Below are 25,863 nucleotides of genomic sequence, written 5' to 3'. Positions count from 1 at the left end.
TAGGGGTCTTAGCCATCAGACCCTCATCCCCAGCATATTTCATACATATCTTGCAGGTATTCCCCCTTTAACTCTATGACCTATTTCACATGAGCATATTGGTATAACTATGGATGTTTCATGGTTGAAATACCATTAGGTCAGTCAGTTTTGCATCCGTATCGCTCCACAGTAAATACTGACGGACTGTCAGAAAATTTTATTACACTAAAAAAAAAAAAAAAAAAAAAAGATGATAATACTGTTCAGATATAGATGAGTCCTTATCTTAATCCTTCTCCGGATCTCTAAGGAGCCTATTACATGACCCGGTGCTTACTGTAAACAATCTCATAGATAGGCATTTGTTTAAAGCGAACCCGTAACCATGTAAATGCTACCTAAACTATCTGCATAATGTTATATACCAGGAGCTGAGCGGATTGTTATATATCTTTATGGAAACAGATTCATTATAACTTGTAATTTATTAATAGAAATCTCTGATGTTTCCATGTTAATGAGTCCAGTCCATTGAGTGACACCGCCCCCAGGACTCCTTTACTCCTTAATTTATACTGAATCTTTTCCCACAAAGTTATATATCAATCTGCTCAGCTTTTCCTGCTCTATAACAACATGACAATAGATTAGATAGCATTGTCTTGGTGACAGGTTCCCTTTAAAGAGTCTACGAAAAAGCTCAACCACCTTGCAGGGAGGGCCTCACTAACAATGGACCTTTTCTTCCACCATTGGTTGACTGCACATTATGTTACACGGGAAAATGTGCGGCTTATGAGCAATGTGTTAACAACTCCTACTACTTACATGTATTTCTGTAATGGCCGCTATAACCTGATGCAGATTTGGATTCAGTGTAGAAATGCAATGAGATACAAGAAGCCATTGCAGACAAGAGAGATACCACAGGAAGGCTGAGTTCATGAGATAAAATTCAGTCTCGCTGAGCTGTGCTGAACTATGGCTTCTTGCCTGGTTGTTTCCTGGATTTCCAAAGCGTGTACTAGCCTACAACAATGCAAGAGACTGGATTATCTTCAGAACAAGTTATAATACAGCTGTTTTATCCATTGTTTGCAGGTGCCAACATTTTAAGAGACTCAGCTGGGAACGTAAAACTTGGTGACTTTGGGGCCAGCAAACGTATCCAAACCATCTGTATGTCTGGGACCGGAATAAAATCTGTGACAGGGACCCCATACTGGATGAGTCCAGAGGTGATCAGCGGAGAGGGATATGGCAGGAAAGCGGATGTGTGGTAGGTATTGCTGATAAATCCCTGATGAGAGATTTGTGAGAGCGCTGGGAGAATTACGCTCATGAATAGGAACAGAGTGTCCGCACGGCAGAAGTGTTCACGTCACATATATTTATATAGACAGATCCAATATGTGACAAAAAAAAACAAAAAACAGAACTACAAGGAAAACAAATACACGTAAATGCCAGTGAAAATTCTATAAGACTTAGACTGAAATTGTCCTTGGATCTCAAGGTAAAATTGATGGCTGATTTATTTTAAAGGAGAAAATATGTTTTCAGATCAACTGGTGTCAGAAAGTTATACAGATCTGTAAATTACTTTAAAAAAAACAAAAAAAAAAACTCTTCCGGTACTTATCAGCTTCTGTATGCTCTGCAGGAAGTGGGGTTTTTTTTAAATATGACACAGTGCTCTGTTTCCTCCTCTGTCCACGACAGGAACTGTCCAGAGCAGGAGAAGTTTTTTATGGGGATTTGCTACTGCTCTGGACAGTTCCTGACATGGACAGAGGTGGCAGCAGAGAGCACTGTGTCAGACTGGAAAGAAAACACCACCTCCTGCAGGGCATACAGCAGCTGATAAGTACTGGAAGACTTTAGAATTATTTTTTTTTGTTTGTTTTGTAGTAATTTACAAATCTGTATAACTTTCTGCTACCAGTTGATTTAAAAAAATCTTCATAGTACCATTTTAATTGAACTAATACATGGTGAATTACTAGTCACAATTAGTTTAGTTGTGTTCTTAAAGCAGAAGTCCATCGAAAATTTTTATTAAAATATTGTATTGCCCCCCCAAAAGTTATACAAATCCCCAATATACACTTATTACGGGAAATGCTTATAAAGTGCTTTTTTCCCCTGCACTTACTACTGCATCAAGGCTTCACTTCCTGGATAACATGGTAATGTCACTTCCTGGATAAAATGGTGATGTCACGACCCATCTCCCAGAGCTGTGCGGGCTGTGGCTGCTGGAGAGGATAATGGCAGAGGGATGCTCAGTGTCCCTCCAGTGCCCTGTGTCCCTCATGTCCCCCTGCCTTCATCCTCTCCAGCAGCCACAGACCACACAGCTCTGGGAGTCGGGTCGTGACATCACCATTTTATCCAGGAAGTGAAGCCTTGATGCAGTAGTAAATACAGGGAAAAAACACTTTGGGGGAGATTTATCAAACATGGTGTAAAGTGAAACTGTCTCAGTTGCCCCTAGTAACCAATCAGATTCCACCTTTCATTTTCATTTTCAGTTTCACCTTACACCATGTTTGATAAATCTCCCCCTTTATGTGCATTTCCTGTAATAAGTGTATATTGCTGATTTGTATAACTTTTTGGGGGCAGTACAATACTTTAACAAAAATTTTCGCTGGACTTCTTTAAGTCGAGGATCGTTTATAGTACTTAGACTTAAAGAAAGGCAGTGCTGGTTCATAATCCTGGGCGCCACTTCTGTCTGTTATATGCCAAGAGAACATTTTCTGGCTGGATTTCCACTTTAAGGCTAGGTTCACACACAGTATTTTGGTTAGTATTTGGAGCCAAAATCAGGAGTGGAATCGACAGAGAAAAATGATAATGGAAAGATATGCATGGTTTTTGCGTTTTCAACCTACTCCTGGTTTTCGTTGAAAAAATACTGACTAACATACTGTGTGTGAACATAGCCTAAAGAGGTTTTATAGGCTTTTAATGAATTGATCATGATCATTGATCATCTGAACCCATAAAAGTTATATTAACCCTCTAAAGTTAAAAAAAAACCAAAAAACCTCAGTTTGATTGAAATGTTCTTTTTGTGTTCTAGGAGCGTAGCCTGCACAGTTGTGGAAATGCTCACCGAGAAACCCCCATGGGCAGAATATGAAGCAATGGCCGCCATTTTCAAAATTGCCACTCAACCAACAAAACCAAAGCTTCCGGAAAGTGTTTCAGACTCTTGTAGGGACTTCATGAAACAAATATTTGTGGAAGAAAAACGGAGGCCCACGGCCGAGGAACTTTTAAGGCATCCTTTTGTTAGTCATAGTATTTAAAAAAAAAAAAATCTTATCACTGTAGAAAATGTAAACCAAATGAAGGATTATAAAATGCACAGAAGAGCCCTCGAAGACATCAGTGTCTGTACTGCTTGCATTCCTCTAGAGGCCAAAGCGGATCAACCCTGGGAATATCCGTTTCTAGACTCGTCTGCGGCTTCTTAAGACACCAATGATGGAGAATGTATGGTATCATCAACATACTGCAACGATTAATAGAAGATCTATTGAGCAATATCCCAGGAAGGACGGGACTCACCAGACCCAAGAACTTTTACTTCCCAAACTATAGTATGTTTCCAATTAAAGTGGTCTGCAATAATGATCAAACGCTATTGGTGCCTATAAAGCAGCGATGAGCAACAGCTGGGCCTTGGATGGTGTGCCAATGGTTAGGAGATGCATTGTAGTTGTTCCAGGCTCAGTAGGTCTCTTATCGAGACATCTTCCCACAGTGATTGTCTCATTATTATCTAGACAGTTTATAAGATCTCGAGTTTTGACTAGGAATCATAAAAGACGGAGGATGGCACCGCTGCAGCCTGCAGAAGGGGAGGTTTTTTTTACTTCAGTTTTTATTGTCAGAAAATACTGATGGTTTCCTGAAGCCTCCTGAAAGGCTTCCTGATCAGCATTTTCTGACTGTAAATGCTGCCACAGACACAGGCCTTATTCTGAGCTGTGGGCGGTACCACTCATTGATTGACAGATAACTATCTATGTCCACTCATTCAGGGAAGGCTGTCAGTCCCTATGGGACCACCCACAGCACTCAGCTCAGAATGAGCAGGAGTTTGAATGAATATATAAAAAGTTCTTTCCCCACAAAGTTATAAATCAGTCTGCTCAGCTCTTCCTGCTCTATGACATGTTACCTGCAGCTCTGACAGCACGTTCAATGTGACATGGGGGTTCTTGTTTTTAAGAATTCCCCCATGGTAATCTTGCTTGCAGCGATTACCATAGGAAAAAGGTCTAAAAGACCTCCTAGACATTAGTAGGAACACGTGAAAATATGTAATGTCTATGGGAGATGTTAGTGATTTCATTGTCCTAGCTATATGACGACTGGGAGATATGCGGAGCCATCAGATTCTTATATCTATTATTATAATGTATTGTATTCTATTGTTTGTATTATTGTGTCCCAATGCTCCTTGACAGTTACTCTTTTTGGTTTCCATATATTAATTTAGGTGGTTTGTAACCAATCTTTAGGCTACTGTATCAATAGACATCAATCTTTGGCCCCCTTCACACGTCTGCGGACTTTTTTTACGGTCAGGAAACACTGATTAGGAAGCCTTTCAGGAGGCTTCAGGAAACTATCAGTAAAGAGGAGGAAAAAAAAAAGCTATACTCACCTGCTGCAGTGATGCTCCACTTGAGTTGAGGAATAGAGCACTGCATTTAACTGATTAGGAACATGTAGTTCAAGGCACTTGCCTGGGCACGGGCCTTGTCTGCCAAGCAGTGCTTCTGAAATTCTGAACAGTTTCTGGACAGAATTCTTGTTCCCCCCATAGGGTAGATTTACACATCATCTTTTTTTGATTGTTCGACAGCCATTCTTTTGGACATCTGTCATTTTTTAGGCTTAATAATGTTTATTTTGCAATGATGTCCGTGATTTCAAAATAACGGACATTATTTGGCCTAAAAATTATTTGGCCTAAAAAAGATGGTGTTTGAACCTTGCCATAGGGTGCTATGGGGCATCCATGCTGGAATTCCTGACAATTATACATCATTTCTTATAATTTCCCGGCACGGACATCCTTAGTACCTGGGTCAGAAAATTTTCCTGACATGTGAAGGGGGGGCCTCTGTCAGCAGATCCTGATGTGTTGTGGGATCTATAATTCTCCTATGAATATGAGAAAGAACACCCGATTTTCTTTACTTGAGGGAAAGGAGAGTCACCTGTGTTGCCATTTTTTCTTAACCAATACTCATGTTACCAGATGTGTTTGAATAATAGTAAGTTAACCCCAATGGATAACCCCATTGTCTCTTGTGGAGGGCACTGACTGCTGCACACACCATTGGCTTTGTGTTGCTCACTGCTGCTTTACTGCATCAAATACTTTATTACCTTGTACTGAATACAGTTTATTTTTTCATAAACCTCTAACATAGAGTTCCATACATTTTTTTTAAATTGCATATTAAATCCTGAACCTGTTTATATTTGTAATACTGTTAAATAAGGACCAGCAAGTATTTTCAGAAAAAAATAAAAAAAAATTCTTATTTAATAGGACACATCAAAAAAAGTCTAATGTGTATTTGCCTGTGTTAGGGAAGACTGTAATTTTTTTTTCTTGTTAAAGGGGGTTTCCATCTATAATATAAGAAATGGTCATGTACTTGTAAGAGCAATGGACAACGTATAGCATGGAGAAGGGGGACATTCACTTAAATAACACACATTACTAGGTTGCATAACTTTGTAATGTGTGTTGTTTAGTTAATAAATGCCGAGCACCGCACTACCACTTTAAGAGTCACCGCTAAACCCTGGAATAAGACACTCTCACAAGCATACCTCAAATATGTCCTCTGCTGCTGCTGAAGAGAAACCCTGAAAAACAGACTGAGAATAATGTGTATTATACTGGCTGTCAGGTGTGTATTAAACAACAGGAAAGATTTATCTGACAGATTTTTAAAGCCAAAGCCACGAACAGACTATAAACAGAGAACAACTCATAAAGGAAAGACTGAGATCTCTCCTCTTTTCAAATCCATTCCTGGCTTTGGCTTAAAAAAAATCTGTCAGATAAATCTCTCTGTGTAAACGCACCATAAGGATCTGTTCCTTACCACTGATGGGATGTAGCCGCCTCTGGAGCAGCCGCTATTTGCTATCACTGGAAAGGACCCCTTTTGCCCCCTAGTGGTCAGCTCCTGAACACATGTAAAGTTACCAGTGAAGAGCATAGTGCACCTCTGGGTAAGGGTCCATTTACACAGAAAGATTATATGACAGATTATCTGCAAAAGATTTGAAGCCAAAGCCAGGAATGGATTTGAAAAGAGAAAAAAATCTGAGGCTTTCCTTTATGACCTGTTCTCTGTTTATAGTCTGTTTCTGGCTTTGGCTTCAAATCTTTGGCAGATAATCTTTCTGTGTAAATGGTCCCTAAGGGCCCTATTACATGCAAAGATAATTGTGTAAAAACTTGTTATATCGCTTGAATTTAAGCGATAATCTTTCCATGTGTATGCAGGCACATGTGTCATTGATCGCATCTTTTAAGCTGACCATAAAATTGTTGTTAGAAGTGTTTGCACGTCTTTCCATGTATGTGCACGTTGAGATCGTTTGTATACTTAAGTGTACAAATGATAGTAATTATGATCATCCTAACTAACGACTATTGTTCTGTATATTATGGTGAATGATTTCAGGTCAGCTATCACCTTTTGCCCCCTAGTGGTCAGGTCCTGAACCTGAGTAGTATTTCACCTGTTCAAAGTGAATTGGCTATTTATTGCTCTCCATAAAGCTGTTCATATATATTTTAGTTTTTTTTTATGTTCTTTTACTACAAATTTCGTGAAATTGCATCAAATGATGCTATTTTAGCGCAAATGTGCAAAAAAAAAAAAAAAAAGCCATGTGTGAACACGGCCTAAGGACCTACATGACCTATAGCGTACGGGTATGACATGGGTGCCTGTGACCAGATGACCCATGATGTACCTGTATGCCATTATTTCCTATGGAGCTATCAGCAGCCGGGCCCTCACCGCTAATGACAGGCTGCAGCGTTAAAGTGTAAGTGACAGGAGCAGCTTCTGTCACTTACCGAACAGAACCCCCGCAGTGTGATTGAGGGGGTCCCAATTGCTTTCCTGAACTGCCAGAGAAGTTACCTCCATGCAGTCCGATTGGGGATCTTCTCAAACAGCCTGCCTCATGTAGGCTGCATGAGAGGAGCCCTGATTATACTGATCAATGCTTTGCATTTGCATGGCATTGATCAGTGTATGCAATCCAATGATTGCAGGTAAAGGTCCTCCAGGGGGGACTGAAAAAATGTAAAAATAAAAATATTTTTAAAACTATGCAAAAGCCCCTCCCCCAATAAACGTTAAAATCACCCCCGATCCCATTATACAAATAAAACATGTAAAAATAATTCAATAAATAAATATATTATATACCTTGGCGTGCGTAATTGTCCAATAAAACAAAATCCTATACGGTAAGCTGTGTAAACGAAAGACGGGAAGGGGGGGGAGCCAGGATTGCTGAGTTTTTGTTACCTTATGTATAAAAAAAAAGTAATAAAAAGTGATCAGAGCGTCCAATCTACACAACTATGGTATTAATAATAACTAGAGATCATGGCGCAAAAAACAATGTCCCATACAGCTCCGTAGGTGAATAAAATAAAACCGATATAGGAGGCATTATAGGGCCATTTTACCCATAATTATTTGCAAAAAAACCACAAAAACGTTTTACGTAAAAAAGAAAAGCTATGAAAACCTGCATTTGGCCTTGTTCAGACTGATGTATAGCTGAAAGATATCGTATCAGTTTTACCAAAACCCCCCAAAAGTTATAAAATTGCATTTTTTTTCCATTTTCACCCCATAAATAATATTTTTGCGGTTCCGTTGTCCATTTTATGGGAGATTGAATGGCGCCATTACACAGTACACTTGTTCCTGGAAAAAAAGCCCTGTAGATGGAGAAATAAAGCCGCCATAACTTGAAAGGCGAGGAGAAAAAAATGAAAATTGGCGCCCTCATTTAGGCCATTTTGGCTAAAGATTTGTAATTAACTTCTATTTAAAAATCTCAAGTTGCACAGTACTTATCAGCTGCTGTATGTCCTGCAGGAAGTGGTGTATTCTTTACCGTCTGGAAAGCAGGAGAGGTTTTCAATGGGGATTTGCTACTGCTCTGGACAGTTCCTGGCATGGACAGAGGTGGCAGCAGAGAGCACTGTGTCAGACTGGGAATAATTTGAAAGTGGATTTAAAATATTTTTTGCTGGAGTACCCCTTTAAGAGGTTAAAGATTAGCTGAGTGTACAGCAATCACTCCCCTCAGCTTCTTCTCCCACTCCGCCCTCTGTCCCCAGCACACACCTGTACACCCAGTCACTCCTCCCCGCCTCTCCACTCTGTCCCAGCTCAGTAACCCGTCCTGTACCTTCATGATAGTCACATGACTCGGGCCGCTCACGTGACCGTGTGACGTCACAGCACTGGCTTCTGCCCTAGGAAATAGCGTGTATCGCGGCGCTGTGACAGGTCGCTGCTCAGCCTCCCATCTGCCTGCAGCATGCATAGAGTACGGGTGGTGCTGGGACATCTCCCGGGGGCTCCCAGGGGGGTTCGGGCTGAGGCCACCTCGGCCACCTCGGACCGCTCTCAGGACATTGTGGTGGTGCACGGCAGGAGGACTCCAATCTGCAAAGCCAAGAGAGGGGGCTTCAAGGTACCGCAACTCTATCAGACCTGTCCGGGGCATCCTGGCTCACTTGGGCATTGCGCATGCGCCCTTTTAGTCTCTACATTTGAAATGTCGCTCTCAGCTGTTGCAAAACAACAACTCCCATCATGATTGGAGATCATATGGGGAGTATACAGGAGAATTTATGCGGAGTATATAGGAGATTATATGGAGAGTATATAGGAGATTATATGGAGAGTATATAGGAGATTATATGGAGAGTATATAGGAGATTATATGGAGAGTATATAGGAGATTATATGGAGAGTATATAGGAGATTATATGGAGAGTATATAGGAGATTATATGGAGAGTATATAGGAGATTATATGGAGAGTATATAGGAGATTATGTGGAGAGTATATAGGAGATTATGTGGAGAGTATATAGGAGATTATATGGAGAGTATATAGGAGATTATATGGAGAGTATATAGGAGATTATATGGAGAGTATATAGGAGATTATATGGAGAGTATATAGGAGATTATATGGAGAGTATATAGGAGATTATATGGAGAGTATATAGGAGATTATATGGAGAGTATATAGGAGATTATATGGAGATTATATGGAGAGTATATAGGAGATTATATGGAGAGTATATAGGAGATTATATGGAGAGTATATAGGAGATTATATGGAGAGTATACAGGAGATTATATGGAGAGTATACAGGAGATGATATGCGGAGTGCTCCCTTATTACCAATAATATCAGGAAATTATGAATTCTCTTTCCTGTAGGAGACAACACCCGATGAGCTGCTGTCGGCCGTGATGTCGGCCGTTCTGAAGGATGTGAACCTGAGGCCGGAGCTGATAGGGGATATCTGTGTAGGTAAGACCCACCACATGAAGGATGGAGCCTCCTTGTAATAGATCTACATTACATCTACCTGGCGGACACTATGGGGAAGGCCTTCCACCCCTCCATTGGGATTACTGGCTGTTGCCTATTACAGTAAGGGCCTGTTCACACGTAGCAACGGTGGTGGAATTCCGCTGCTTTTGCTCCATGTGAACTGGCACTAAAGCTGGGTAAAACTGGCACTAAAGCTGGCTGCACATTGTGTCAGATCACATGTTGTATGTGACGTATACTGTGGCGTCCTGGCTGTGGACCAGTTCAGACTGTTCTTCTGGTGACTATATTCAGGCCATTTCTCACATGTATACATATAGCAGGACTCAAACCCAGCAGTCCATGTATATAAACCTATACGTGTAGGGAGCGGCCTGAATATAGTCCCTTATAGACGACATGTCGGCCATTAGACTGAAGCAGCTGTCCGTATGCTATGGTATAGGTTGGCATCACTTTTTGACAGGATGCTGATGTAAACCTATAATGTACCTGCTGAGCGCAGAGTAAACCCAGCCTAACCGTGTGTTATCACCCCTCATTGGTACGTCATGTTTGATGCTGTGTTCCATCATGTAGTTACATTGATTAGAAACAAAAAGGAAAAATTGGCAGCACCTCTATGCCTCTGCCTGTGGCTAAAGTACAGACAAAAATATAGAAAGTGCAACAGCAACCTACAGGTGCAAGCTCTTACCATATATACTCCCCCCGGTGAAGACACAATAAAAACCTGCTCTGTAGATATTGAAAAATGTAGTTACATTGATATCTGCAGCATCAGATCTGTGTGAATTGACCCTGAGTGGAAGCTACTGGTGGGGATAGAGGCGGACTCGGCCCAGTGCAGGTTACTGTAGTGCTGCTTGCTCTGTATAACAAAGGTTGCACTTTTACCTTTACCATCCTATTTGTATTACTCTGACACATCTTTGCAGTTTATGGACTACACTTGTGGACTCTTTTATGGGTCCCTATGAATGTATATTGTTTGTTCTCCTGCCCACTTGCAGGCTGGTGTGTTCTATAATTTTTCATGTAAATTCTCCAATATACAAACTGTTTCACACAAAAAAAAAAAAAATACTTCTTACCTGCTCACTAATACATCTACACCAGGACTGTGATGTGTTCAGATACGCCCTTCTCCTGTATGATACCCATGTAATCCTGATACTTAGCACTGTGTTCCTGAGGCTGGGGCACATGCTTTTTGTACCTAATATTATACATATAAAGCTTCAGTAGGTGTTGGCTCGACTCCTTTGCCAGTGCTAGAACCTCAACCTGGCATCATAAAGATATGTAGATTTATAATTCACTTCTATTTAAAAATCTTAAGTCCTCCAGTACTTAGTACCAGTACCAGCTGCTGTATGTCCTGCAGGAAGTGCTGTATTCTCTCCAATGTGACACAGTGCTCTCTGTTGCTGCCAGCAGTAGCAAATCCCCATAGAAAACCTCTCCTGCTATGGACAGAGGTGGCAGCAAAGAGAGTACGCCACTTCCTGCATTACATACAGCAGCTGATAAGTACTGGAAGGTTTGAGATTTTTAAATAGAAGTAAATTACAAATCTGTGTAACTTTCTGATATCAGTTGATTTGAAAGAAAAAAAAAAGTACCATTTGAAAGTGTCCCTGTCATTTAAATCATCTTTTGACATGTCATGCAGACTTATCAAAAGTATGGGGTCTGGGCGTACAGACCTGACTGATCAAAAGGTCTCTGTCAAAAGTTATGTGAAATGACAATGACACTTAAAGGGAGTCTGCCCAGAACACTCTAAGGAGAGCTTCCTTGCCCCTCCTCTCTAAAATATATATAGCACATGGTCAGACTATGTGCATAAGTAGACATGATCCCTGGAAAGGAATAATGTTACATCTATGTGCACTGGCATCGTACAACCAGATAGTGACCATCCTATGCCCAGGACTAACTTGGTTCAGTGGATGGAAGGACCTCATAGCAATATCACATACTCGGCCCATCATAGAGATGAATCTGATGCTGTACATGTGTCTCAAAGCAAGAGAAGAACTACAAGCTGTAAATGACGGCCATTGTTTTTAAGTATTTATAGATTGGGAAGATGATAAGCAACAATCAGAATGAATTGAATTGAAGTTTGTAAAAGCATTTTAAGGAGGAGGAAACAAATCTATTAATGCAAACTTCTCAGTACTGACCGATTTTTCTCGTTTTAGTGGTATTCCAGAGACTGTACCCCTATCTACTGTGAACAGGCAGTGCTCATCTGGCCTGCAAGCTATCATCAACGTAGCCGGTGAGTTTGATTGAAATCTCTGATGTTTCTATGGTAAAGAGTCCAGTCCATTGAGTGACACCGCCCACTGGACTCCTTAACCCAGAATGGTCAGGGATGCAAGTCAACATGTTACAAGTTATACTAAATCTTTTCCCACAAAGACCTATATCAACCTGCTCAGCTTGTCCTCCTCTATAACATAATGGCGATAGATTACATAGTATTGTGTAGATGACAGGTTCCCTTTAAATGTTAAATGTGCATACTGGTCCCTAGCATGAAACACTATGTAAAATCTATGCCACAGATGTCAAACTCAGGCTCTCCAGCTGTTGCAAAATTACAATTCCCATCATGCCTGGAGAGCCAAAGTTAAAGGGGTTGTCCGGCGATAAAAAATTATTCACAGAATAACACACATTACAAAGTTATACAACTTTGTAATGTATGTTATGTCTGTGAATGGCCCCCTTCCCCGTGTTTCCCCCCACCCACGCTAGACCCGGAAGTGTGGTGCATTATACTCACCGCATATCGTGTCGTCCACGGTCTCCGATCGTCAGCAGTGACGTCTTCTTCGGGAGCTTGGCGGATCTTCCCGAGTGCCGGCCACCCTCTGCAGCGTCATCCGAAGCTCAGCCGCGATTGGCTGAGCATAACTGTGCTCAGCCAATCGCGGCTGAGCGGCTGATGACGCGGCCACGTCATCAGCTGCTCAGCCGCGATTGGCTGAGCACAGTTATGCTCAGCCAATCGCGGCTGAGCTTCGGATGACGCTGCAGAGGGCGGCCGGCACTCGGGAAGATCCGTGGCCTCCCGAAGAAGACGTCACTGCTGACGATCGGAGACCGTGGACGACACGCGACAGGTAATGTATAGCGCACCACACTTCCGGGTACACGGGTGGGGGTGGTGGGACACGGGGAAGGGGGCCATTCACAGACATAACATACATTACAAAGTTGTATAACTTTGTAATGTGTGTTATTCTGTGAATAATTTTTTATCGCCGGACAACCCCTTTAAAGCTTTGACTGTCCAGGCATGATGGGAATTGTAGTTTTGCAACATTTGAAGGGCCTGAGTTTGACACCCCTGATTATACAATGGTGTATCTACTATGTTGTAAGGTTGCATATGACCCATGAGGATACACTAATATAAGGTGGAGTACATATAATGAAGTAGAGACCCTTCTATTTTATCAATCTCTTACATATACTGTATTGGTTCAGTAGCTCAGTGGTTACATGACAATATATATGTATTCTTACAGGTGGCATCAGAAATGGTTCATATGACATTGGATTGGCATGTGGGTAAGAGGAATACTTTGACCTAGTAATGTAGTGACTGTAGAAGCTGCTATTCCAATGTATAATGAAGAAAAGTTTTTTCTTCTCGCAATTTTATCTGAATAATTACCCTTGTTCACCGAGTTGCATGTAAGTGTGGGGCACTTTAAATTTAGGCTATGTTCACACTACGTACAGTATATGTCCGGGCGCATATTTTTCGCGGCCGGACATATACGTGTAAAACTCCGGCCGGGATTTACACAAGTTGCGTCTGGCTACGTACGGTCAGCGAACTTATGCCCGTAAGCTACGTACGCTTCCCGAGCGGCGTACGTAGCGATCTGACAGCGGTATTTTACTTGGATATCTTCGGCTAGCCCCGGACACCCCACAGAACCTTTTGGATCGGCAAATCAAGGTGTAAAAAATAAGAAATTACCACTCCGTACAGGACCGCATGTTACGCTACGGGCGTAAGTTACAGCATTTCCGTCCCGAAACAATGGTCTGGTTCATTTTTTACGGCGCGGCATACGATCCTGGCGTAAGTTCTTACGTAGTGTGAACTGTGCAGCCGTAGATCTATACTTTCCATTGTACGCAATCTCCGGCCGCTCATTCACGGAACGCGCTACGTCCGGAGACTTGCGTAGTGTGAACCTAGCCTTAGGCTGGGTTCACACTACGTATATTTCAGTCAGTATTGTGGTCCTCATAGCAACCAAAACCAGGAGTGGATTAATAAACACAGAAAGGATCTTCTCACACAATGGTGAAATTGAGTGGATGGCCGCCATATAACGGTAAATAACTTCCATTATTTCAATATAACAGCCGTTGTTTTAAAATAACAGCAAATATTTGCCATTAAATGGCGGCCATCCACTCAATTTCAACATTATGTGAACATAGCCTTTCTGTGTTTTTAATCCACTCCTGGTTTTGGTTGCTATGAGGACCAAATATAGCCTCAAATATACGTAGTGTGAACCCAGCTTAATACTGTATGTAACGCTACAGAACTTCTAACGCTAACTTGTAACGCTAACTTCTGCTCTGATCAAAGGTTGCCTGATGCTTTCTTGCACAAGAGCTTCTCCATTGTTGGCTTTAATATATCATGGTCAAAGGTTACTGTGTCTGGAGGTTGAATAGCAAAGTCGAGAGCAGATAACATGTCGCTGTTTCCCACAGCTGTCTTGTCTCTGTTATACAGTGAGACGAGGGGCACTTTGTTGCTTAAAGGGGAACTATCATTATATACTATACTTGTAGCGCTGGTCTTCTTTTTTTTCTCTAGGTCCCGCCTTTTTGGAGGTTTATGCATATGCATAGTAGGCGTCACTGAAAGAGGTGTCGGACGGGCAAAGGGGGCGCTCTTTATGGCTGAGGAACGCCCCCAGTGCTCCTTACTAGCTGATTTACATATTTACTTTCAATCTGACTTCTCCAAAACAGCGGGATCTAGGGAAAAAAGAAAACCGGCGCCACAAGATTAAGTACACAGCAGCAGGGGGATATCGGAAGGTTCATTTGCTGATAGTTCCCCTTTAAATTCTTCCATAAAGCCAATATGATTTTTTTTTCCCCCCTATAATTTTCTGAAAATCACAAAAGTGAAGTTGCGTAAAGTTTTCCTGTAATGCAATAAAGTTGTTTTTGGGTTGAAGCCAAAAAATTAAAACGAATCCATGTAAATGGTCGACACTACAGATGTATGAAGTAATTCCTTATGCAGTTTTAGGTCACAGGAGTATTGTTACAGGCTGAGCCGGTTATTATTACTTTTATTTCAGGATGGAATCCATGAGCCTCAGAAGCGTGGGAAATCCTGGAGACATTAGTCCCCGTACTGTGGATGACAGTAAAGCCAGGGACTGCCTGATCCCCATGGGGTAAATAACTGATTGTAAAATAGGTGCTGGAAATACACAGATATGCACAATATGCACACTAGTCATTGTTTTGTGATGGGTTTTCAGCTTTTTATTATCCCAGTGCATCTAAAAAAAAAAACAACACATTTTTGTGTCCACAAGAATTAAGATGGCCATAAATTGATAGAAAGCTGTGTATTAGTGTGTATATAGAGCTGTCAATCACGTGCAACTGCCCACATGACTAGTCAGCCCAGGATGTGCAGAGATTTACATGAATAAATGAAAGTTATCCTGAAACTAGTCCCACAAAACTTTAAAGTGGTACCTTGGTTTAAAAGTTACTTGGATTAACAGCGTTTTGCAAGAAGAGCTCACAGTTTTTCAAAATTGTCACTTGGTTTAAGAGCATTGCTTTTGTTTAATAGCTCTCTCTACTGGGTGGGATCGGGAGTGGGGGAGGGGCATGGTCTGCATAGCGGGGTCTACAGCACTGTACTCTGACCCAGGAAGTCTCCCCACCTTCCAAATCATAGCAAATCAACTTCAGGCTGGGGCTTACATCAGGGGACAGGACTGTGGAGGTAATCTCTTCATAGCTGTAACTCCTCTCTCCCCAGACAGAGTGCTGATATGCTGTGCCCACATCTGTCCTGCTCATTCCTTCATGCTCCCTGCAGCCTCTGTCAGTCCTTGTGTTTCCCCTCCTCTCCTGTATAGAGAAGTTTCTGTCACTGTTCTCCTGCACAGCTCTGTGATCCTCACTTCCTTATTGCTCCATGCTGAACACACACCCCTTCCCCCATTGCTGTCATGTCACAACACAGACCTCTGACAGAAGCCCTGCCTCTCTATTCTAGCCTGTTGTACTACGCTACTGCATTATGGGGATCTGCAGTTCCATCCTGTATCTACAAACTTTTTTCATTCTTATGCAGTTACTATACATTATACTATACATGCTGATTACTATACTGTACAGTAACTTATATAACATATCCAGCTGTTTCTAAATGTTTGTTTCATCTGTGTTACATGTTATTCAGAATAAAAAAAACATTATTTTTGGGGTGTAGAACCAATTGTCTGCATATCAGTGATTTCTTTGGTTTAAGAGTGGATTTGGATTACAAGCAAGGAACGAATTATACTCGTAATCCAAGGCACCACTGTATATCTCTCTGCTCAGCTCCTCCTGCTCTATGCCATGCTGCCTGTAGATTGGAATGCATTTGCAATGTGACTGGCGATATAGTAGTGAACAATTCTAAAGTTATTGTATTCACCGATTGTTGGTATGAACGATCGTTTTTGTGTATGGTCGCTAATTGTTCGCAACAAGAAAAAATTGTGGTCTCCCCCCCTCCCCCCCCCCCTCATCTGGCATGCACAATGTCTCTTGATAGTTGCCTTTTAACATGCTGAAATATCATGATTATGTCTGCTTGTTGCTCTGTGTAATAGGCATTGCTGCAGCAGACTTCTGCTGACCTCAATGGGCAGTCCAAATGATCCAAGGATTGTTCGGGCGGCCCCTCTTGCAGCTCCCTGCTCGCTGTCTGTATGAGCAATGGCACAGGCAGCGAGGGGGAAGTGAATGCTAAGCTGACCGACTGGCGCTTTCCCCGGCAAATTGTGCCATAATCGTGTCTAAATACCCAGATCTTGACCAAGCTACTTTGGCAAACTTTGTGTGTATCTATGTGACATGTCAAAAGTTTTTTTAAAGTGACAGTAAAACTTTAAAATTAGTATGTGGCTCCTCCTTAGATGCACATGTAAGACAGTGGGGCGAACCACTTGCCAAAGTGTCCTTGTATCAGCATGTAGGCTTAATATTTATAGGGGCAGCCTTGCCCTATTGGTCGCACAGCCATGTTCTGATAATGAGGCATATACAATAAATTATTATACAGTGGTCAGCGTCATGGCGGAGCTCAGGCCTGACCTTTTATGTTGTGTTCTAGGATTACATCAGAGAATGTGGCTGAACGATTTGGGATCACGAGGCAGAGACAAGACGAATTTTCTTTGGCATCTCAACAAAGGTAAGTGAAGCTGGGATATCTCCTGATGATTTAGTAGGGGATGACGTGTCCTGTGTCTGCTCTATAGCCGGGAAATGATGCGGATTGCTTAGTAATAGTGTGAGCACTGGGCAGTGCTAGGAGCAGGGTCGTCTAGTGTCTGATAAACTAAGAAGAGGAAGATTGTATTTATGTTCCTCCAATAACATTGGGTTTATCTGACCCCTCTAGAAGGGGACGATGAAGAACAGTCACAGTGTTACAACACATCCTGAACTGACTTTTTTTTTTCACAATAAAAAGTATTGCTTGTTTATTTCCTGCAGCCTTTTTAAAGGGGTAGTCGATTGATTTTTTTTTTTTTTTTTACAAGAACAGTGCCACTTTTGCTCATGGTATGTGACTGGTATTGCAACCATGCTCTATTTCGCTGTTGGATATATTTTATATATTTTACAGCTTCGCATGGATCTAGGACACCCCCCTTTCCACTTTTTATGGCTTATCTAGTCATCCAGTACTTCCTGGAGATTGCTGAGAGACGGGAAGTGATTAGCTGAGTGCTTGTTATACCAGTCGTGAGGGGTCTGAACTCCCAGACCCTGACCAATCACAACTTTTGAGTGATCTCTATAATGTGCCCATAAAAATTAGAATGCTGAACCATATATCTGCCAGGTGAAATGAATGTACTCTTATATAACCCCATACACACATGCAATGTACTTTTTAGGAGTAAGGAATACATTAGAAGGAAAGGTATAAAGCCTTAGTCTACACTTTTCCTTCATTTTTAATCCCCTTCTGTATGATCCCAGCCTTTGGGCCTTATTACACCAAACAATAATTGGCTGTACTTGGCCAATTACCGGCCGTTCCAGCCGATAATTGTTTGGTGTAAAAGGTCATGCTAAAAGGCACCAATCAGCTGACATGCACGATATCGGCTGATCATGGTCTTTCAAAGTGTTCTTTTAAATAACAGCGACTGACGTCTGCCCGCCGCTCCATGCGACAGGAGCGGCGGCAGCAGCAGACTCGCAGACTCACTTCAATGGGCCACCTGGATCTATGGATTATACGGGCAGCCCCTCCTGCAGCTCCCTGCGGCCCATCCTGCTCTCGCTGTCTGTGGGTGTAATAGCACAGACAGCAAGTGGGGATTGAGGAGAAAGCGAGAGCTAATCTGACAGGTCGGCGCTCGCTTCCTCCTCAATATTGGTCCGTACAATATGACCTTATATCAGAGAACCTACCCTCATTTATTGTAGCCTTGTTTAGAAAAAAAAACAATTCACATAGCCCCTAAAGCAAAGAGCAGCCAAATAATTCTCCATCAGTTGATGTATACAATGAAATGAAAATACTGTATGGATATTGGTATTATGTGAATGCAGTTCTATGGACTATGTAGGTGCTATAATATAACTATAATAATGTACTTGATCTATATTCCAGGGCTGCAGCTGCACAAAGATCTGGAAAGTTCAAGGCTGAAATAGTTCCTGTGACCACCACATTCACAGATGATCAGGGCAACACAACTACTATAACTGTGACGGAAGACGAGGGGATCAGAGCAAATACAACTATAGAGGGGCTTGCTAAACTCAAACCGGCATTTAAGGAGGATGGAAGCACAACTGCTGGTGAGTGGGGCCTACCTCTATCTAGTCCAGGCTTCATAGTCTACATTTACAGACAAGCAAAGGTCAAAATAGAGAAATCGCCGCTTTTCCTGACGTTATTTACGTCAGTATGTGCTGAGCTGCAGAAAACCCAGCACAACCACTACACAGTGTATGGCGCTGTTTGCTTCTGGCTCTTTTTTTTTTTTTTTTTTTTTTTTTTTTTTTTTTTTTGTGTACAGCGCCTCTGGCAATACGCTGATCGACAAGGGTCCCAGGTGTCAGACCTCTACCGATCAGATACTGATGGTCATTAAAGGGGTTATCCGGCAAAAAAACTTTTTCTTTCAAATCAAGTGGTGTCAGAAAGTTATATAGATTTGTAATTTACTTCTATTTAAGAATCTCAATCCTTCCAGTACTTATCAGCTGCTATTTGTCCAGCAGAAAATGTTGTTTTCTTTTCAGTCTGACACGGTGCTCTTTGCTGACATTTCTCTGTCCAGAGCAGTAGCAAATCCCTATAGAAAACCTTTCCAGTTCTGTTATGTTCCTTTCTCGGACAGAGGTGGCAGCAGAGAGCCATGTGCGACTGAAAAGAAAACAATATTTTCTGCAGGACATACAGCAACTGATAAGTATGGGAATACTTGAGATTTTTTAATCAGAATTCAATTGCAAATCTTTATAACTTTCTGAAACCAGTTGATTTGGACGAAGAAGATTTTCGCCGGAGCATTCCTTTGAAAGTCCTGACAGCCCTTTAAGGAGCTTCACATTGTAGAATTAACTACTGTTAATAAGCAAGCTAAATAGCTTAATCTATTTGTGCTTTAGGGCATAAAAAAGGGTTCTTAGCTGTTTCTACCTTTTTCTTTTCAATACAGGAAATGCCAGTCAGGTCAGTGATGGAGCTGCTGCGGTTTTATTAGCCAGACGTTCTGCAGCCGTCCAGCTGGGACTTCCCATAATGGGAGTGTTAAAGTCCTATGCTGTAGTTGGAGTTCCACCTGATGTTATGGGGATAGGACCTGCATATGCCATACCAGTGGCACTGGAAAAAGCAGGTAAGATTTCAACAGGTATCTCTCACTATCAGCGATCCTTGCTGTCACCTTAAAGGATAACAAAATAAGGCCTTTAGATTCCTAAGGCTTTGTTCACACAACAAATTTCTATAGCCGTCATTTTAGACTCAAAACACAGGCAGTCATTCACCATACTCTGGTGACCGTCTTTGCATTGGCCGCCGTTGGTTCATTTTGTATGTTCAGGTTCGAGATGGATGCTTTTTAACACCTTTTGGTTGTAGCTATATTTTAAGTTACATTGAATTTTGTTTAAAAGGTGATAGGACGGTCAAAAAATAAATCTTTGTGAACAACAGGTACATTTGCTTTAGGTGTTGCACATGAATAGAACTGTGCCGACGCGGGGAAGCTGGTGCCGCGGTTCTTTTTTTTGAACCGCGGCCCGGTTCCCGGGCATGGCGCGGTCTATTACCGAGCACAGGCCCAGGCTGAAGCATTAGAATCAATGGAGCCGCGTTATAGAGGGGCAGCCGGCCCGCCTCCAGTGCTTCAGCCCAGGCCTGTGCTCGGTAATAGACCGACGCCGTTCTATTCATGTCTCCCTAAAGTAACATAATTCTGCTGGAAATGAGGTCTCCTGATTGCATTTACCTGTGCTGAATAAGGAGACTAAGGGCCCTATTCCACCGGACGATTATTGCTCAGATTATCGTTAGATCATTCGAATCTAAAGGATAATCGTTCGGTTGAAATGCAGTTAACTATTGACGACCGAACGAGAAATCGTTGATCTTTTTATAAGACCTAGACCTATTTTTATCATTGCTCGTTCGCAAAACGTTCGCAAATAGTTTGCATTGAATAAGACGTCGTTCGGAGAAAGAAATAGCGAAAAAACGATCACAAATACGATCATAAGCAACTATTATCGTTCCATGGAAATGAGTGAACGTTTTCAGGTCTTTCGCAATAGCCGTCGTTTGAGATTGTTAAATCGTTAACGATTATGTGAATGATAATCGTCCATTGGAGTAGGGCCCTAAGGAGGCTTTATGTAGTTGTCCACAGACTGCAGGAGTAGGATCTTTATCGTAACCATAAACCACAGAGGGTTGGGATGTATACTGTAAGGTGGATTTACTTCTGTTAGTAGCATCTGTCGGATATAGGGCTGGGCGATATTGGCCTCAATCAATATCACGGTTTATCATATATGTAGCTGCGGTGACGATAATTGGACGATAACTATGACATGCCCCCTGTGTAAGCCACACCCTTTTTACAAGCCACACCCACTTGGCCATGCCAAACTGTGGATATTTTGTTTCAATAAAGTTAGAAAAAAGTAGAGTAACTAAATGAGCAGCAACCCAAACTATGTCCACACTACAGGACGTGTATATACTGGTCTACAGCATACAGCTATAAACACACTACAGTATGTGTATACACAGGTATATAGCTATGTACTATAGGGACCCAGAGTATATATGATGGGTATATAGTATATACAGGTGACAGTACAGGGACGTACAGTATATATGATGGGTATATAGTATGTTATGTATAGGCACTGTTATGGGGACATTATGAGTGGCACATTATAGGGGGGCTGTAGATGGCACTGCACTGACACACCGTGAAGATGTCTATCTATCATCTCTCTCTTTTCTATCTATCTGTCTCTCTCTCTCTCTCTCTCTCTCTCTCTCTCTCTCTCTCTCTCTCTCTCTCTCTCTCTCTGTGTCTCTCTATCTATCTCTCTTATCTAGTCCTTTTTAAATTGCAAGCGGCACCAACCAATAGTTCAAGAGTCCGAGTGCCAGCCGGATGTATCTGACTACTTGGTAGTAGCTATGAAAAAATGAATTTCCAGCAGCACTTCTGTGATACAAAATCCTTCAGTGATTTATTTTATCATAGGTGCAAAAACATAAGTGCAGCACAGCAAATAAATGAAGGTACGATGTGACGTTTCGGTGACCTCCGTCACCTTCATGCTTGAAAAGGGTGACGGAGGTCACCGAAACGTCACATCGTACCTTCATTTATTTGCTGTGCTGCACTTATGTTTTTGCACCTATGATAAAATAAATCACTGAAGGATTTTGTATCACAGAAGTGCTGCTGGAAATTCATTTTTTCATAGCTATCTATCTATCTATCTATCTATCTATCTATCTATCTATCTATCACCAGCACTCCAATTGAATGAAAAAGCAAGTAGATTCATTCACAATCCATGTGAAAAACAGCAACGTTTCTGACCACACACGGTTGTGGTCAGAAAAGTTGCTGTTTTTCCACATGGGTTGCTGACTGTTAGTGACTGCCGTGACATTCGTGTCGGCAGTGACTCATGTGCCGCTCTGACACACCGGGCAGGTTGAGGGGGCTGGGATGGAGGGTGGCGACTCCACTGTGCCATGCGGGCGCTGTGCTGTGCCAGGAGCAGGGCCGGCGATGAGAGTGGCCGGAGCTGGGCCGCCGAAACAGGCTGAGACGGGTAGAGGCGCTGTGTTGTGTCGGGCGGGTGATGCGGCGCGCTCTGACACGAGAAGGTTGTGCTGAGACGGGCGGGGCTTTGCTGAGCTGTGCCGGGTCGGTGGGCGCTGGGACAGGCTGAGACGACCGGGCAGCTCTGACACGCCGGGCGGGGGTTAGGGGGTGACAGGGGCGCTCAGACACACAGTGCCAGTTTCCTATGTGCTGTCTGTGCGTCCCTGCACACACAGCACGAGTTCTCCTTCAACTTGTGCAGCTCAGGGCTCAGACGGGGAGATAATGAAAATACCGCAGATACCGTCCTGGCAAAGTTGAGGTCGGTTAACAGACGCCAGTGACGGTATCGGTATTTTCACGGTATACCGCCCAGCCCTAGTCGGATAGTACTTTTTTTTTTCCCTAGTATTTTTGTATTGGAGGTTAAATTACAAAGCGTAATTTTCTGTTTCAGGTCTCACTGTTCATGACGTAGATGTGTATGAAATTAATGAAGCTTTTGCCAGCCAGGTAAGTGACAATAAAAGTATTCCAATCTGAGCTTGTTATTCCCTATGTTAAGGATACAGGATAACAAGCTGATTGGTGGGGGCCAAAGCTGTGGGAGCTGAGAACAGGGACCCAAGTCTTTCATCAGAATAGCGCAGTGTGATGCGCATGCGTGTCCCTGCTCCATTTAAAGGGAACCAATCAACACAACTGTGCTTATATGGCTCCCAGCTGTACCCATTATGCAGTCCCCCCACCATACCAGCAGTGTCTCCAGCTTTATCTTTTATCTGGACAAAACATGTTTTATTCCAGTGTGTGAGGCCAGGAGAAAGTGGCAACTATCATCTGGGCAGAGAGCTGTTCACGACTAGTCACGACTCTCTGCTGCTCTCAGGCTGCTTTGCAGGGATAATTGACAGGCAGAGAGACCTATTAGTGACCTCTCTGCCAGTCAATCATCCCGGCAGAGTAGAGACTAGTCACGGACGGCTCTCTGCCAAGATGACTAGTTGCCCTCACCCCTCTCCTGGCTTCAAGCACCGAAATAAAACATGTTTTTTCCAGGATATAAAGATGACACTGCAGACACCACTGGTATGGTAGGGGAGCTGAGGGTGCAGCTGGGAGCCATCTCAGGAGCACTGTGCTGATCGGTTCCCTATACTCTTTATGGAAGCTGCTGAAGACATTCCCAGACCATTCTTACCAAATTTTCTTTATTACCAATATACATAGGCAGCATATTTGGTGGTGCAGTCTCTCCTCAAGACTGTCCATATTTATAGGGGTATTCCCATCTGTAGTAGGTATGCCCTGTCCAGAGTATGCACAGAATAGTGGATAACTAAGAGATCGCGGGGCCTCAGTGGTCGAGACCAGGGAACGCAAAATCCCCACAGAATATTGGTGGAGGCTGCAGCTCTATTCAGCAGCTCCATAAAGAATGAGTGTGGCTGCACCTTCTATTCTGCCTGGAATGTGGGGACGGTGCGGGGGGTGGGGTGGGGGGGGGGGTGGACTATGGACTACCATGATATTATAGTTATGCCATATTATGTGTATACTCTGGATAGGGCATAGCTACCCAAGATGGGAATACCCTTTTAGGTTTATCTATCTTGGGGGCCATATTCCCACTCGGCTCTTCACATTTTACTTTCCCTATCACTAAACCCTGCCTGTGTTTTGCTTCATCCAGGCTGTATATTGTGTGGAGAAATTAGGAATCCCATTGGAAAAAGTTAACCCCAATGGAGGAGCCATTGCTCTTGGACATCCCCTGGGCTGTACTGGAGCCCGACAAACCGTCACTTTACTCAATGAGCTGAAGCGGAGGGGTAAACGGTAAGATTTTATTTCATGTGCTTCTGTTAGCATTTATTTTCTCTTTGTGCAGATCTGTTCAGTGGTAATGGACATATATTAGATTCTTCCTTTCTAACTGTGCTTTGTTTTGCAGGGGTTATGGTGTTGTATCCATGTGTATTGGGACTGGAATGGGAGCAGCTGCCGTGTTTGAGTACCCTGGAAACTGAAGCTGCCAATACTTCAAGGCTTGTCTGATAAAACGGTTTACCCTCCATACTGTAATTACACAACCTGGTTCAGTTCTATGACTAGTTATAGGACTTTCTTGCTAGTAAATACTCTTCATTAATTTGAAGATTTTTATTTTTTATATACATAAGGCTTGGTTCACATGTAGCCATAATCAGACTAATGTGAATCCTGCGCCAATGTGCATCAGTGTAGCCAGGGTCACATCCGCACATAGTGGTGGTTGATCATCAACTCCCATATTTTTATGGTGGTCTTACATAAAATTATGATTGTGCCAGGTGCACATCTGCGTTGAAGGCTCCATGGGGGAGGGGGAGACTTCGGTTGCAGATTGCGTTTGCCAGTGCAACAGATTTACCCCATTGACTTTAATGAGTTATGTTGGGTTGTCTAATTGTGTCCACCATTTTGCAGGATTGTAAGGAGAAGCAGCATTTGTTTGTCCTGTTGTTTTAGCGTATTCTGCAACGGGCCCTAAACAAAGCCTGTAACGCAGATGGCAACAAAGCCTTCCAAACAGACGGGCTGCTTAGTCTGTATGTTCACTGACATGTGATACTTTGGCCATAATGCAGATAACTTGGTGGTATAGAACTTCAATAGATCTCAGCCAGCTTTTCCATATTCAAACACCTCTTTACTTCGAAGAATCTGACCAGTGGGGGGTGATTGTCGCTGATGACTGTGCTACTTTTGTCTCTAACAGGGTTTAGTTATCTTGTTTTATACAGAGCTGTACTTTTAATACTTTTAACATACTACATATAAAACCACCGGATGGCGCCACTTACTGTATAATGTAATTATGAATGTTTTTGTTACTAATTTGTAAAAAGATCGGAAATGCTTTATAATTGACTTGACTGCAAATGTCAAATAAAATTCATGCTAACTTGCCTTTTTCCATATCTCACACTTATGTCTGTGGGGGGCTGACTGTACCAGCTTGCTGTAGAGAATAGGACCTGGGGACTTCCTCAGAATCGGCGATGCTTCCAGTTGTCAGACCCCCATCTGTTCTATTAACATGGCAAATCTAAATTGTGTGACAATGACTGCAGATAGCAGACCTCAGGTTTGTAGGCTTCTTACATCTTCAATCGTGTGTGTTGTCTCCCCCTAGTGTCCACATGTAGTTAGAACATGCTATAGCTTACTCTATGGGAATAAGACCCAACCTGTAGTTCTCCAGCTGGTGGAAAAGTACAACTCCCAGAATACCCTGACAGCTTCAGGATTGGTCACAAGCCACAAAGGGCCAAGTAGTCTGGTTTCTAGGACTCTAATTAACCCCATTATATGCATGTATGAGATTACTGCAGCGGATCCCACAGAACATTTTCCAGATGTGGATAAGTCATAATTATTGTTCTAAATAAAATGTGATTGGGAAATACCTTTCTTAATATGAATGGAAAGGGAATAGGAATTGTCCTAAACTGAGGAGACCTACTGCTACCTGAGAAGCATCTTCACTTGTAATGTCTGATCTTTAAATACATCTGTAAACATATAACATTAATTCAATGTAA

At 42.4% G+C, this 25,863-nt stretch overlaps 2 protein-coding genes across 4 annotated transcripts in view; both read left to right on the top strand.

Moving 5' to 3' along the window:
- Positions 1-5,572, top strand: part of LOC138783745 (mitogen-activated protein kinase kinase kinase 3-like) — a 98,364-nt gene extending 92,792 nt beyond the window's left edge. For all 3 annotated transcript variants that reach the window (XM_069958835.1, XM_069958834.1, XM_069958833.1), the window contains 2 exons: positions 1,084-1,261; positions 3,074-5,572. In XM_069958835.1, coding sequence (XP_069814936.1) covers positions 1,084-1,261; positions 3,074-3,302 — 407 coding nt within the window. In that variant the 3' untranslated portion in view covers positions 3,303-5,572. The remainder of the gene's footprint in view (positions 1-1,083; positions 1,262-3,073) is intronic.
- A 2,932-nt stretch (positions 5,573-8,504) lies between these two features.
- Positions 8,505-25,226, top strand: ACAA1 (acetyl-CoA acyltransferase 1). The gene is made up of 11 exons (XM_069958831.1): positions 8,505-8,766; positions 9,527-9,620; positions 11,800-11,934; positions 13,193-13,235; positions 15,011-15,109; positions 17,059-17,139; positions 18,577-18,767; positions 19,634-19,813; positions 22,734-22,789; positions 23,970-24,115; positions 24,231-25,226. Exons 1-11 carry the CDS (start codon positions 8,611-8,613, stop codon positions 24,304-24,306), a joined length of 1,257 nt encoding a protein of 418 aa, XP_069814932.1. The 5' UTR covers positions 8,505-8,610; the 3' UTR covers positions 24,307-25,226.
- The last annotated feature ends 637 nt before the right edge of the window (positions 25,227-25,863 follow it).

This window comes from Dendropsophus ebraccatus, chromosome 2 (assembly GCF_027789765.1).
Source record: "Dendropsophus ebraccatus isolate aDenEbr1 chromosome 2, aDenEbr1.pat, whole genome shotgun sequence".
Classification (NCBI taxonomy): Eukaryota; Metazoa; Chordata; class Amphibia; order Anura; family Hylidae; genus Dendropsophus; species Dendropsophus ebraccatus.
The sequence above is the reverse complement of the archived record's forward strand: the minus strand, read 5'-3'. Positions and strand labels throughout refer to the sequence as shown.